At 47.8% G+C, this 12,535-nt stretch overlaps 1 protein-coding gene across 2 annotated transcripts in view; it reads right to left on the reverse strand.

Moving 5' to 3' along the window:
* Window positions 1-12,535, reverse strand: part of IGSF21 (immunoglobin superfamily member 21) — a 225,794-nt gene that overhangs the window by 89,413 nt on the left and 123,846 nt on the right. For both annotated transcript variants that reach the window (XM_083750256.1, XM_083750257.1), the window contains one exon: window positions 10,212-10,333. In XM_083750256.1, coding sequence (XP_083606382.1) covers window positions 10,212-10,333 — 122 coding nt within the window. The remainder of the gene's footprint in view (window positions 1-10,211; window positions 10,334-12,535) is intronic.

A 12,535-nucleotide genomic window follows, 5' to 3' on the forward strand; every position in this document is an offset into this window, starting at 1 on the left:
AGCAGAACAAGGCAGAGGGAGAAGGAAGGAAGGAAGGAAGGAAGGAAGGAAGGAAGGAAGGAAGGAAGGAAGGAAGGAAGGAAGGAAGGAAATCAATTGTAGAACTGTAAAGTGGGAAGTCATCGCTGAAGAATTGATGCTTTTGAATTCTGGTGCTGGAAGAAACTCTTGAGAGTCCCATGAACTGCAAGAAGATAAAACCTATCCATTTTGAAGGAAATCAGCCCTGAGTGCTCACTTCAGATCCTGAAGCTGAGGCTCCAATAGTTTGGCCACCTCATGAAAAGAGAAGACTCCCTGGAAAAGACCCTGATGTTGGGAAAGATGGAGGGCACAAGGAGAAGGGAATGATAGAGGACGAGATGGTTGGACAGTGTTCTCAAAGCTACCAATATGAGTTTGACAAAGCTGCAAGAGGCAGTGGAAGACAGGAGTGCCTGGCGTGCTCTCGTCCATGGGGTCATGAAGAGAAGGACACAGCTAAATAACTAAACAACAACAACAACAACAACAGCAACAAGTGGGAAATACAGTGGTACCTTGGGTTAAGAAGTTAATTCGTTCTGGTGGTCCATTCTTAACCTGAAACTGTTCTTAACCTGAGGCACCACTTTAGCTAATGGGGCCTCCCACTGCCGCCACATGATTTCTGTTCTCATCCTGAAGCAAAGTTCTTAACTTGAGATACTATTTCTGGGTTAGCGGAGTCTGTAACCTGAAACATCTGTAACCCGAGGTACCACTGTAGTTACCTCCAAGGATCATCTGCTCCAACCTCCAGCAATGTACGGGTCCCAGCTAAACCATCCCCGATGGAGGACCATCCAACTTTTACTTAAAAACCTCCAACATAGGGAAGAAGGGAATCGGCATGATCCAAGGAAGGATGCCAGCCAGCAGTTTGCAGGCAGTGGAGAATTGTCCACCCTCTTGTGAACCCCAGAAGAGCCCTGAAGTTGGTTCAGGCCAAAGGGGGTCCCATCTGGTCAGGAGTCCTGCCCTCACAGTGGCCACTCAGATGCCCTAATGGGCAACCCACAAGCAAGACCAGAGATTAACAGCAGCACTTTTTTTATTTATTCTCAGCCAATGGCATCCACGGCCATACTGGAGATGGAGCATAGCAACCATGGCTAGTAGCCATTGAGAGCATTACCCTCCATTCATATATTCAGAGTCAGACCAGTGGCAGTGGTTCTCCAGGGTTTCAGGCAAAGGGTCTCTCCTGGCCCTACATGGAAATGCCACTGGGGATTGAACCTGGGACCTTCTGCATGTAAGGCAGGTGTTTCACTGCTGAGCTACAGCCCTTTCCTAAGGAGCAGAGGAGATCCAAGGTCCAGAGGGATATGGAGTGTGTATGTGTGCAAGGCGGGGGAGAGTTGGAAGAGATCCTGAGGATCATCTAATCCAGGGGTAGTCAACATTTTATACCTACCACCCACTAATGCATCTTTCTTGATGGTAAAATTTCCTTACCGCCCAGCAATGCTTGATGGAAGGAGGATTCAGCTTGTGCTGTAGAACCCCCTAGAATCCTGAAACTCCCACTATTGGGTGGTAGGGACCAGGTTGATAGCCCCTGATCTAATCTAACCTCCCACAATGCAGGAATATGCTGCTATCTCCTATGGGGATCAAACCTGTGACCTTGGCTCTAACCCAGGCTTCCTCAACCTCAGCCCTCCAGATGCTTTGAGACTACAATTCCCATCATCCCTGACCACTGGTCCTGCTAGCTAGGGATCATGGGAGTTGTAGGCCAAAAACATCTGGAGGGTCGAGGTTGAGGAAGCCTGCTCTAACCAACTGAGCTATCCAGTGGAGATGGCAACTGCTGTAGGGTCTCCAGTCCCAGCGTAGGGATGCCTGGGTGTGATGGTTGCTCTGGTCACTGGTAGTGTAGAGATCTGCCAAACACAAGAAGAGGCTGCTGGATCAAGTCAAAACCCATCCAGTCCAGCATCCTGTTCTCACAGTGACCAGCCAGAAGACCCTGCAGGATGAGGCCAATGGCCCATTGAGTCCAGAAACCTCTTCTCACACTGGCTAAACAGAAACCTGCAAGCCGGACCCAAGAGCACCTCTCTCCTCCTGCATTTTCCAAAAACTGGTATTCAGAAGCATTAACTCCCGCAGAGCATAGACATTGTGGCCAGTAACCACTGACAGCCTTTATCCTCCATGCATTTGTCCACTCCTCTTTTAAAATCATTTTGATGGACATCACCACAGGAGCAAGTTCTGCAGTTTAACTAAGCCCTGCATGAAGAAGAACTTTCTGCACATAGGTTCTCAAACTCTTTGCTCCTCTGACCAGAGCTGAACCCTGACAAAATACCTGAATCTTCTGAGGGACTTCACGGCTGACCAGCCTGCCTGAAACCTCTTAAGGAGCTGCCCTCTGGCATAAATCTTGCCTATTTTTTTGTTTAATTGAGAAAAGATTGCATTTCGCTCTCTAGTAAATCTTCCTCGCCTCATTCTCCACTTCCCCTGCGACACGGCAGGCCCTGTCGCTCTGGCGTCTTGAAGTGGCGGGACTTCCTCTTGCTCAAAATGCATTAATTTGTAAATATCTTCATTTATATGTAAATGTGGATGCCTTATCCCTTACGCCTCCCCAGCCAATCACGAACAGCGCGCAGGCTGTTTTCACATCAAACTGCTCTTGCCTTTATGCAGTGATTTTTGGGTTGCTGGGCTGACAACTCCCCACTACCCCAACCCCAAATATTATTGTCACTTCCACTCCTTCCCTCGCCATTATTTTTTATTTCAAATCTCTCCTCTCCTTCCCCCCCATAATGGAAGCACTCCTATCTCCTGCCCCCAGGCATGTGTGAAACAGAATTTCCGTCGTCTTATGAAGTGTTTTGACATCGTCATTTCCAAAACAGAAACCTCCCCACATTTTCATTTATTTAGTTTTAAGCAGACGGTGGACTTACAGGGTGAGATGGATAAGAATAAAGTCAGAATTAAAGAATGAAATTGGTGTGTTTCCTGCATTGAAGGGGTTAGATTAGATGACCCTTGGGGTCTCTAGAGACTACCAGCAAGAAAGAGAATGGTCCAAGGGTCAGAGAGAGATATCTGGGAGGGTGGTAATTCCCCATTCTGGGTCTGAAGACCCTTCTTTGTCCTGTGGCAATACTGCTCCCACCCTTGAGTGGGGCTGAATCTCCCACATATTACCTGCCCTAGAAAGAAGAGTCCATGCAAAGGGGTGGAAGGAAGAATAAGTCCCGACAATAACAGATTGGCATAACAAGCTACAAGAATTTGCTGAAATGGCGCTGTTGACAAATAGCCTGAGAGGCAATTCAAAACAAAAATTTATGGGAAAGTGGGATAGAAATAAGATATATGTTCAAAAATATAGTAAAGGTTCGCTACCTATGCTAGCATTCGATTGACATTGGAGAGAGACTGAGTTGAGAAATAAGACCAAGGGTACATATTGATATAGGGACACGGGTGGTGCTGTGGGTTAAACCACAGAGCCTAGGACTTGCCAATCAGAAGGTTGGCGGTTTGAATCCCCACGACAGGGTGAGCTCCCGTTGCTCGGTCCCTGCTCCTGCCAACCTAGCAGTTCAAAAGCATGTCAAAGTGCAAGTAGATAAATAGGTACTGCTACGGTGGGAAGGTAAACGGTGTTTCTGTGCGCTGCTCTGGTTCGCCAGAAGCGGCATAGTCATGCTGGCCACATGACCCGGAAGCTGTACGCCGGCTCCCTCAGCCAATAAAGCGAGATGAGCGCCGCAAACCCAAAGTCCATCACAACTGGACCTAATGGTCAGGGGTCCCTTTACCTTTACCATTACACATTGATATAGGAATGTATTAGATAAAATGTAATGAAATATATAATAATAAGAGTACATTCATTTGTAAAAAAGGAATATACAACGGGATAGACAGGAAGTCCAAAGTGTTGGTACATATATGATTTTGGAATAGTTTTTCGTCCTTGTTTTTCCCCCTTTAGTTTTATAAACTTTGTATATATGCTGAAAATTATATTATAATATGCCTTGTGATGTAATTTGATAATATTTACCAATGTAACATAAGTACCATATTTTTCGCTCTATAAGATGCACCAGACCACAAGACGCACCTAGTTTTTGGAGGAGGAAAACAAGAAAAAAAATATTCTGAATCTCAGATGCCAGAACAGCAAGAGGGATCACTGTGCAGTGAAACCAGCAATCCCTCTTGCTGTTCTGGCTTCTGTGATAGCTGCACAGCCTGCATTCGCTCCATAAGATGCACACACATTTCCCCTTACTTTTTAGGAGGGGAGTCTTATAGAGCAAAAAATATGGTAAATAAAACTCGAAAAAAAGAAAGAAGAGTCCATGGGGCATTGCCCTAGGAAGGAGCATCCTGTTCTCACAGTGGCCACCCAAATGACTGTGGGAAGCCTGCAAGAAGGATTTCAACCCAAGAGCACTCTCCCCTCCAGTAGTTTCTGGTGTTCACAAGGTTTGCTACTACACTGTGAAGGCAGAGCCTGTCCACCACGCCTACTAGCCATTGATATCGCTCTCCATGAATCTGTCAAATCCTCCACCTCCACCTACGTTGGTGGCCATCAGTGGCTCCTGTGGCAGTGAGTCCCACTTTGCTGCCTGAAGAAGCGCTTCCTTTTATCTGTCCCAAATCTTCCAACATTGGATGCCCACAACTTCCAACGCTACGGGGGGGGGGGAGAACTTCTATATCCACTCCATCTTATCCTTGCAAGCCTCTAGACCCAAATCTTCCAACATTGGATGCCCACAACTTCCAACGCTACGGGGGGGGGGGGGGAGAACTTCTATATCCACTCCATCTTATCCTTGCAAGCCTCTAGACCCAAATCTTCCAACATTGGATGCCCACAACTTCCAACGCTACGGGGGGGGGGGAGAACTTCTATATCCACTCCATCTTATCCTTGCAAGCCTCTAGACCAGATGGGGCCCTGGTCTGATCCATAACCTAAATCCTCAGAGATGTGGGCTCCACCATTGTGGAGGCTCTCAGCAATTTGGGTGAACAACACCCGCCGATGAAATTGTTTCACAACCATATATTATATCTGCACTTGGTGTGATCCGTGAAGATGAACATTCTCCAGGTTCATTTTTCAGCTTGAAAGAAGTGATCCCTTATCTTTTAATCATAGCTCTGTTTACAGCATCCCTGATGAACAGATCCCCCCCCCCGATTATTTTTGCTGTGGATACAGCAGCCGCCATTCACCCCTCTGTTTTATCCCTTCTTGAGCAGGCAGGGAATCAGGGATCACATGGACACTGCAGTGCTTTGTAAGCAATCAGATTTTGCCGCTTGCTGATGTTACATTAAAGTAGGGCTACCAGACGTCCCCAGTTCCCAGAGACAGTCCCCGGATTTGCAAATCTGTCCCCGGACAAATCCCGTCCCCGGAATGTCCTCAGATTTGCAAATCTGACTCTGGGAAATGTGGCAGTGGCAGCCTCAGCAGCCCAGAGCTAGTCTGGTAGAACAGTTGGTTCTGGCTGGCTTCAGCAGTTACTTGCTGCTCACTGCCACCACTACTGCCAAAGGTGAACCGGGGACGTCCAGCGGTACAGATCTCCTGCCCCCTTCACCCTTTGTTTTGACAGATCAGGGGAGGCTCAGGAGTTGTGGGTGGGCGGCCGTTGCCCAGGAAGGGCGCAAGGCCCATGGTTTCTCTGCTAGGCAAGGTGCAAAGTCCTTCTTTCGAACCCTGCAAAACATAAATGCACAGAGTTTTTTAAAACCTGGGCAACGGCCACGCGGTGTGATGGCCTGGGATTTGGACTCAGAGGCTGAACCTGAGGAATCCCATCCTGCACAGGAGTCCCCGCCTCCAGAACCAGCTGAGCCAGGGCTGGGGCTTGAGCCTGAAGGGTCCTCACCTGTGCTGGATCCTCAGGTGCAGGCACCAGCTGAGTCTGTTCTGGCTCCTGAGGTGATGGAGGACCCATTGCCTGCAGGTGCTCCACTCTCAGCCCCGTCAGAGGAAGCTGAGGTTGCCTCCGGTAACCCTCTAGCCTCTCCTGAGCTGCAGAGCTAACCGAGAGTCGAGGTCCGAGTCCAGTCCGAGGTTGAGGGTGCAGTATGGAGGCAGTCTGTCAAAGCTAAAGCTGGCTCCAAGGCAGGGAGTCGGGTGAGGCCAGGAACTCTGGCAGAGCCCAGTAACATCTGGAGAGTGACAAGTCCCCCATCCCTGGACTAGACCAGCGGTTACCTTTACTGCTTCCAGCTAACTCCATCGCAACTCTGCCTTGTTTTAAAGCAGGGATGAGTAACCCATGGTACCCTCCAGATGTTGGTGGACTACAACTCTCATCACTCCGATCATTGCCTATATTGGGTGGGGCTGATGGGAGTTGGAGTCCATCAATATCTGGAGGACCTCATCCCTGAACTAGGCCATCACTTGCCTTCGCTGCCCCTGCTCTATCTTTAATACAGTGATGGGGACCACTGGCTATGCATTCTTGGACTGATGTGAGCTGAAGTCCACATACTTCTGGAAGGCCACTCTTTACTGCCTTAGAAAAGCATTGCTCTTATTCCAAATGGGCTTTAATGTATGGTTACCAGATTTTTTTCAATGAATCCGGGGACACTTGTTAAATTATTTTTTTAAGCTGAGTAACAACAGGAAGTCAGTAGTGGGGATGGTGAGGCAAAAGACCCTGGGCCCAAGCATACATGCATATTGTATAAAGCCCTTCTTTCACACCCTGTGAAATATAAATGCGCAGTTTTTTTAAAAAAACTGGGCAATGGTGTGCCGCCTGCCCGTGACTTCCAAACAAAAAACCACCCCAAGGGGGAGTGCCTGTAAGACTTCGAGGAAGGGTTTCATTAAATCGAAGCTTCTCCATTCAGCTCTGTCCTAGTATATACAGAGTCTGGTGAAAATATATCAGAGCACCTTACAAAGTGATGCCCTGTGAGGGGGGATGGGGAATCCAAAGTGTTTCAGTAACATCACAAAGCAGGTTGAAAGGTTCACCCAAGTTTGCACACTCTTCTGAAACGGTTGTGTTGGCCTACCCAAGGTATCCTGCTAATGTGGAGTTTGTAGCACCCTAAAGACAAAGACATCTATTATAGCATAAGCTCTCCTGGACTCAAGTCCACTTCATCAAATGCACGAAGCGCTAATTTCACTTGTTGGGTGTATAACAGCCAGGTCAAATGGCTGTGAGCGGCAAAAAACTGCAGCCTGCGACAATTCAATTAGAGCTGAAATGCATGCAGAATGAGCACGGGGGCCCTTCACCAACGCAGCATCGTTGCCCTTGAATAATGATGACCACTCCAGGGAGCATCCTGGCGAAATGGACAGAAGCGGTCATTAGGGCTGCCCACATAGCCTCAGAGGTGTCTCATCCTGGGGTCACGGGGAAAGAGGGTGTCAAGACCCATTCCTATCTTTGCCACAAGGTCCCCGCCTCCAGCGTTTGAGAGGACCAAAGTGGAGCTTCTAAACCACTGAGAACAAGAAGTCCTCCCACACTTTTGTGCTGATTGGATCCAATCAGAGGGAAAGGAGGCAGGTCGGCTACAGGGGAGAGTCTGCTGGAACCATCAAGGCACGTTTTCCCCCCTGCCTTGCCCGCCCCCTGCCTGGGACCCTTATAAGGAAAAGATTCTGCTTAATTTTTTTTTGGTCTTCCCTTAACTTTTTTTTTTTTTTGGGGGGGGGTAGGGGATCGTTATGTACTGAGTTGAATAGGATCCAAAAGGCAGCAGTCTGATTGGTCCTAGAACAATAGGATTCAGAGTGCAGCAGTCTGATTGGTCCTAGAACAATAGGATTCAGAATGCATCAGTCTGATTGGTCCACAGTAGCCACCCAATACAGCTCCAGGTGGAAGTGAATCCGCAACCTGATTGGCCTACAGGTGAATCCCGGAATTAGCCAATCACGTGGGGCCCATTGTGTAAATAATATATTTAAAGCAGACATTCTGGGGGAACTTCCATTCCTCCTCACCACTATGAGCTGAATAAAGAGCATGAAATCCGCTCTCGACTGAGTATATTTCAGGGATGTTCTGTGCCTTTTAGACAGGAACACAGATATGTTTGGTTTTCGATGCCGTTAAAAGGTTTTGACCCTGTATCATTGTTTGTATTTGTGTGACTGCATTTGCATGCATCTGTTTATTCCTGTGAGCCTCTTCTTTGGCGATCACTCATAGCCGAGTAAGATTGCCTTCCATAAACACGGTTTCAACAATGAGTCCGTAAGTGACTGTGGAGGCCAATTCTGGACCCACACGTCCTTCCACAGTGGGAACATTGGTTCCTGGGCAGGAGTTGATCATGGTGTGGATTTGCCAAGCGTGCCTTCCTCTTAGCACGTTTCTCCCTTGCGTTCTGAGTTTGAGTGCCTTCAAAGTCCATGACACCTTGGTAAAGGCTGTTCTCCAACTGGAGTGCTCGCAGGCCAGTGTTTCCATGTGCCGGTTCATGACTAGGGGCTTCTAGATTTTACGATCCTGCCCCCATCACCATTTGCCTAGCCATGGGACTTTGGGGGTTTGGGTTGGGTTTTTGGAAGACGCCTGTGCGTGAATTTGTTTTATGTGTGTCGATCAGTGCATACTGATCAACGCAGTCTTTGCAGTAGGGCTCTGTTCCGATGGCATGAATGGTCACGACGAATCGGTAGATCCTATCTGCTGCAGCTTTCACCCGCCTTCACAGCCGTTGTAACATACCACTGATGATGATGATCACTCGCTGGATCATCACCTTGTCGTGGTGAGTGGGCCTGCATGTGCCTATGACCCTTGTGAGCAAAGCCGTTGGGAATCTCGTACTCCCAGCAGGGTCACCCAAGGTGGCAAGCTCAAAGGGAAGGAGCTAGACAGGGAATGATCCAAGAAGTCCTCAACGGCAGAACAGGCGGATATCTATCTATCATCTATCTATCTATCTATCTATCTATCTATCTATCTATCTATCTATTTATGGTATATGCCAGTTACATAATGTAGGAGTGAAGATCAGCTCCTATGGCACCTCTGGAGAAGGGGCACTGGAGGAACACAAAGGAGTTATTGTTCTGTATGCTCCAGAGCTAAGCATTTAGGAAACACCAAAAACACATGTTTCCAGAGAATGATGTGCATGTTCTGTCCCGTATTTTGAGAAGTTAGCTCAAATGCACATAAATGTATCAAACAAATGTTGGAAATGTAAGGACTAAGAGGAGTCATTCTATCCTATGTGGTGGGCCCACAGGAAGCCAGAGGCCTTTACGGACATGAGATATAGGGAAATGAAGAAACATTTTAAAGTGATTTTCCCCAGGATCCCAGAATCCTTCCTGCTGGGGATATTAAGACAGCAAAATCCCAAAGGAAGCCTCAAGGGTATTTATCCATGTGACTACAGTGGCAAGGATTCCCTATGCACAGAAATAGATGGAGGAGGGAAAACTCTCAAAGGAAGAATGGTTGATGAAAATCTTGGAATACTCAGAGATGGCAAAACTGACTGCACTTAGAATCCTTTAAAGAAGACTGAAAAGCATTTCTAGTTTATATAAAAAGTTATTTACCATATGCAAAGGCCGCAGTGGGGTTTCAAGTGTAAGAAAACAGCAGAATATATTAAGAAACATGTTAGAGAGGAGGAAATTAGATAAAACAGAACCTTAAACCGCAACTGTATGCAATTTGAGTTGTAAACATTGATGACGGGTGAGCGGGGAGTCGCTGGTTTTGTTGAACTGGAATATAATTGCTGAGTAACAAATGTAACTTTCTCTATGGAAAGAAGAATAAAATATTATTGAAAAGAAAGGCAACACATGGAGATCTCTCCTGAGTGTTGCAACGCAACCCTATTTATTGGTATTGTATACTTGCACAATTATCGTATAATCTTAGAAGGGGGCATGGATCAGAAGGAACATGGCTGTGACTGTTACAAATTTGCCACTAGGGCACTGTCTGGGCTCTGCTGCTCACGGGGAGGGAGAGGGGCTGGGCAGTGGGGTGGTCAGCGCAGTGTAGACACATTAGCAGACCGAACTGGACACTAGGCCAATGTGCCGACGCAGCACAGACTTCCTTTCTGGACCTCAGGAAGCAGCAATGACTTCAGTGCCTGAAGGCGATATATGTGGCGTTGCCCACCATCACCCGCCACTCCTAGAAATGACATGGACAGCGACTTACCGCACCGTGGACTGGTAGACCAGGTCCTCCCTCTTACGGTAGTTCTCCATGTGAGACTGGTTGGTGGAGAACATCGCGTCAAAGGTGAAGATCTTCTGCTTGATGGTGCCACCATCCGTCACCTGCCAAGGGGAAAGGGAACGCAGTTGGAGGGGGTCCAGAACAGGAAAGCAACTAACAGGCTTCTAACGTAACTCTTCGGAAAAGGGTGAGTTATTTGATGAATCATGGAAGTTTAGAGTTGGGTCCCCCAAAGATCATCTAGTCCAACCCGCGACAAAGCAGGAGGCTTCCTTCCTTCTCCCCTCCCTCCCTCCCTCCCTGGAATCAGTTGCCCAACTGCTGATGGCATGGAAGGTAAGGACTCTCAGACTGCGGAGACTAGTGGTTAGAGTATCTGAGTGGGACATGGGAGACCAGGGTTCAAATCCCTGCTGGCGTTGAAGCTCATTGTGCAGCCTTGGGTCCAGTCACTCTTTCTCAGCCCACAGGGATTAAATGAGGAGTCCGGACCAGGACCTAGGAGACCAGGGTTTGAATTCTGCCCCCTCCCCACTGTCACAAAGCTTACTGCAGGGACCTTGGTGCAAGCCACTATCTCTCAGCCTAACCTACCTCACAGGGTTGTTTTGAGGATTAAATGGGTAGGGGGAGAAGCACCACCCTGAGCTCCTTGGGGGAGAGGTGGAACATAAATGCAACAAACAGTATTAATAACAAAACAGCCACCTCATTTAATTCTTACTTCTCTCTCTTTCTCTCAGACCAGCCAGATACTTCAGTGTCGCCCTCCCCTCCCTGTTTCCACCCTTCAGCCAAAAGATTAGAAAACATTATTCTCCCTCTCCTTCTCTGCTTAGCTGCAGTTAGGGCATGTTTAAAGATAAATTAGTACAAACGTGGCGAGAAAAAGGAATTACCCAGGGAATATTTTCCCCCTCTAAAAAAAGAAGAAGAAGAAAAGATATATATTTGAAAAAGGGAAGGGGGGAAAAAAACACAAGGAAAGAAAGCAGCCCACTTTGATCCGGGAGCTTCAGCAATCGCCATTCAAAGGCTGGCAGCAAGGGAGATGAAACCAGAAAACTTGCCGGAGGGCCTGGAGAAAGGCGAGGGAACGAGGTTGGGCCACCGCCGAGCTCTGAAGATCAGGCCGTAGCTTTTAAAGTCTTAGCAAGCATCAGGGGGGCAGAAAGACTTCAGATCTTGCTTGGTTATTTATCTCTTGCACATTTGAGCACACATTTTTGCAGGGTTGCATTTCTTCCCCCCACTCTTACCATTATACATTATCTTGTGAAACACACACACACACACACACACACACACACACACACACACACACACACACACACACCATAACCTTGTGATGGATTCTGAGGGCACAGCTAGCTACAGATCTAATCTGCTTTCACAGTCCCTCCATTCTGTTCGCACTGAACTGCAGACCCTCCAAGTGTCCCTATTCTCCAGGGGAAGTCCCCGATTTAGAAAAGCCATCCCAGTTTCTGATTTGATCCCGGAATGTCCGGCTTTTCCTTAGGCTGTCCCTATTTTCATCAGAGAAATGTTGGAGGGTATGGCATTATCCAACTCCCAAGCTGTCTGAAGGCAATCCTGTATGTTTAATGTTTATTATGTTTTGATACATGTTGGAAGCCAGTTTATTATGTTTTGATACATGTTGGGGCAACCCAGTCAGATGTGTGAGGTATAAATAGTAAAATTATCATTACGGAATGGGACGTCCCAATTTTCATCGGAGAAATGTGAGAAGGGTATGGAACAGAGGTGGTTTGGCCCAGTTTCCAGCCATGCAGGCGAGAATTGCAGGCCTGGAAACTTGGAAACCTTTGGCCAATCAGAACAGACAACTCCATACCCTCCCACATTTCTTCGATGAAGATAGAGACATCCTATTCCATCATCTGGGATGCGGGTGGCACTGTGTTCTAAACCACAGAGCCTAGGGCTTGCTGATCAGAAGGTCGGCAGTTTGAATCCCCGCGACGGGGTGAGCTCCCGTTGCTCGGTCCCTGCTCCTGGCAACCTAGCAGTTTGAAAGCTTGTCAAAGTGCAAGTAGATAAATAGGTTCTCTGGTGGGAAGGTAAACGGTGTTTCCGTGTGCTGCTATGGTTCGCCAGAAGCGGTTTAGTCATGCTGGCCACATGACCCGGAAGCTGTACGCCAGCTCCCTCGGCCAATAAAGCGAGATGAGCGCCGCAACCCCAGAGTCGGCCATGACTGGACCTAACGGTCAGGGGTCCCTTTACCTTTAAGTTTCAGTTAAGTCTGCTGCAACTGGATTTCTTATGAACAGTGC

Source organism: Podarcis gaigeae (assembly GCF_964106915.1).
Source record: "Podarcis gaigeae genome assembly, chromosome: 8".
NCBI classification, from domain to species: Eukaryota; Metazoa; Chordata; class Lepidosauria; order Squamata; family Lacertidae; genus Podarcis; species Podarcis gaigeae.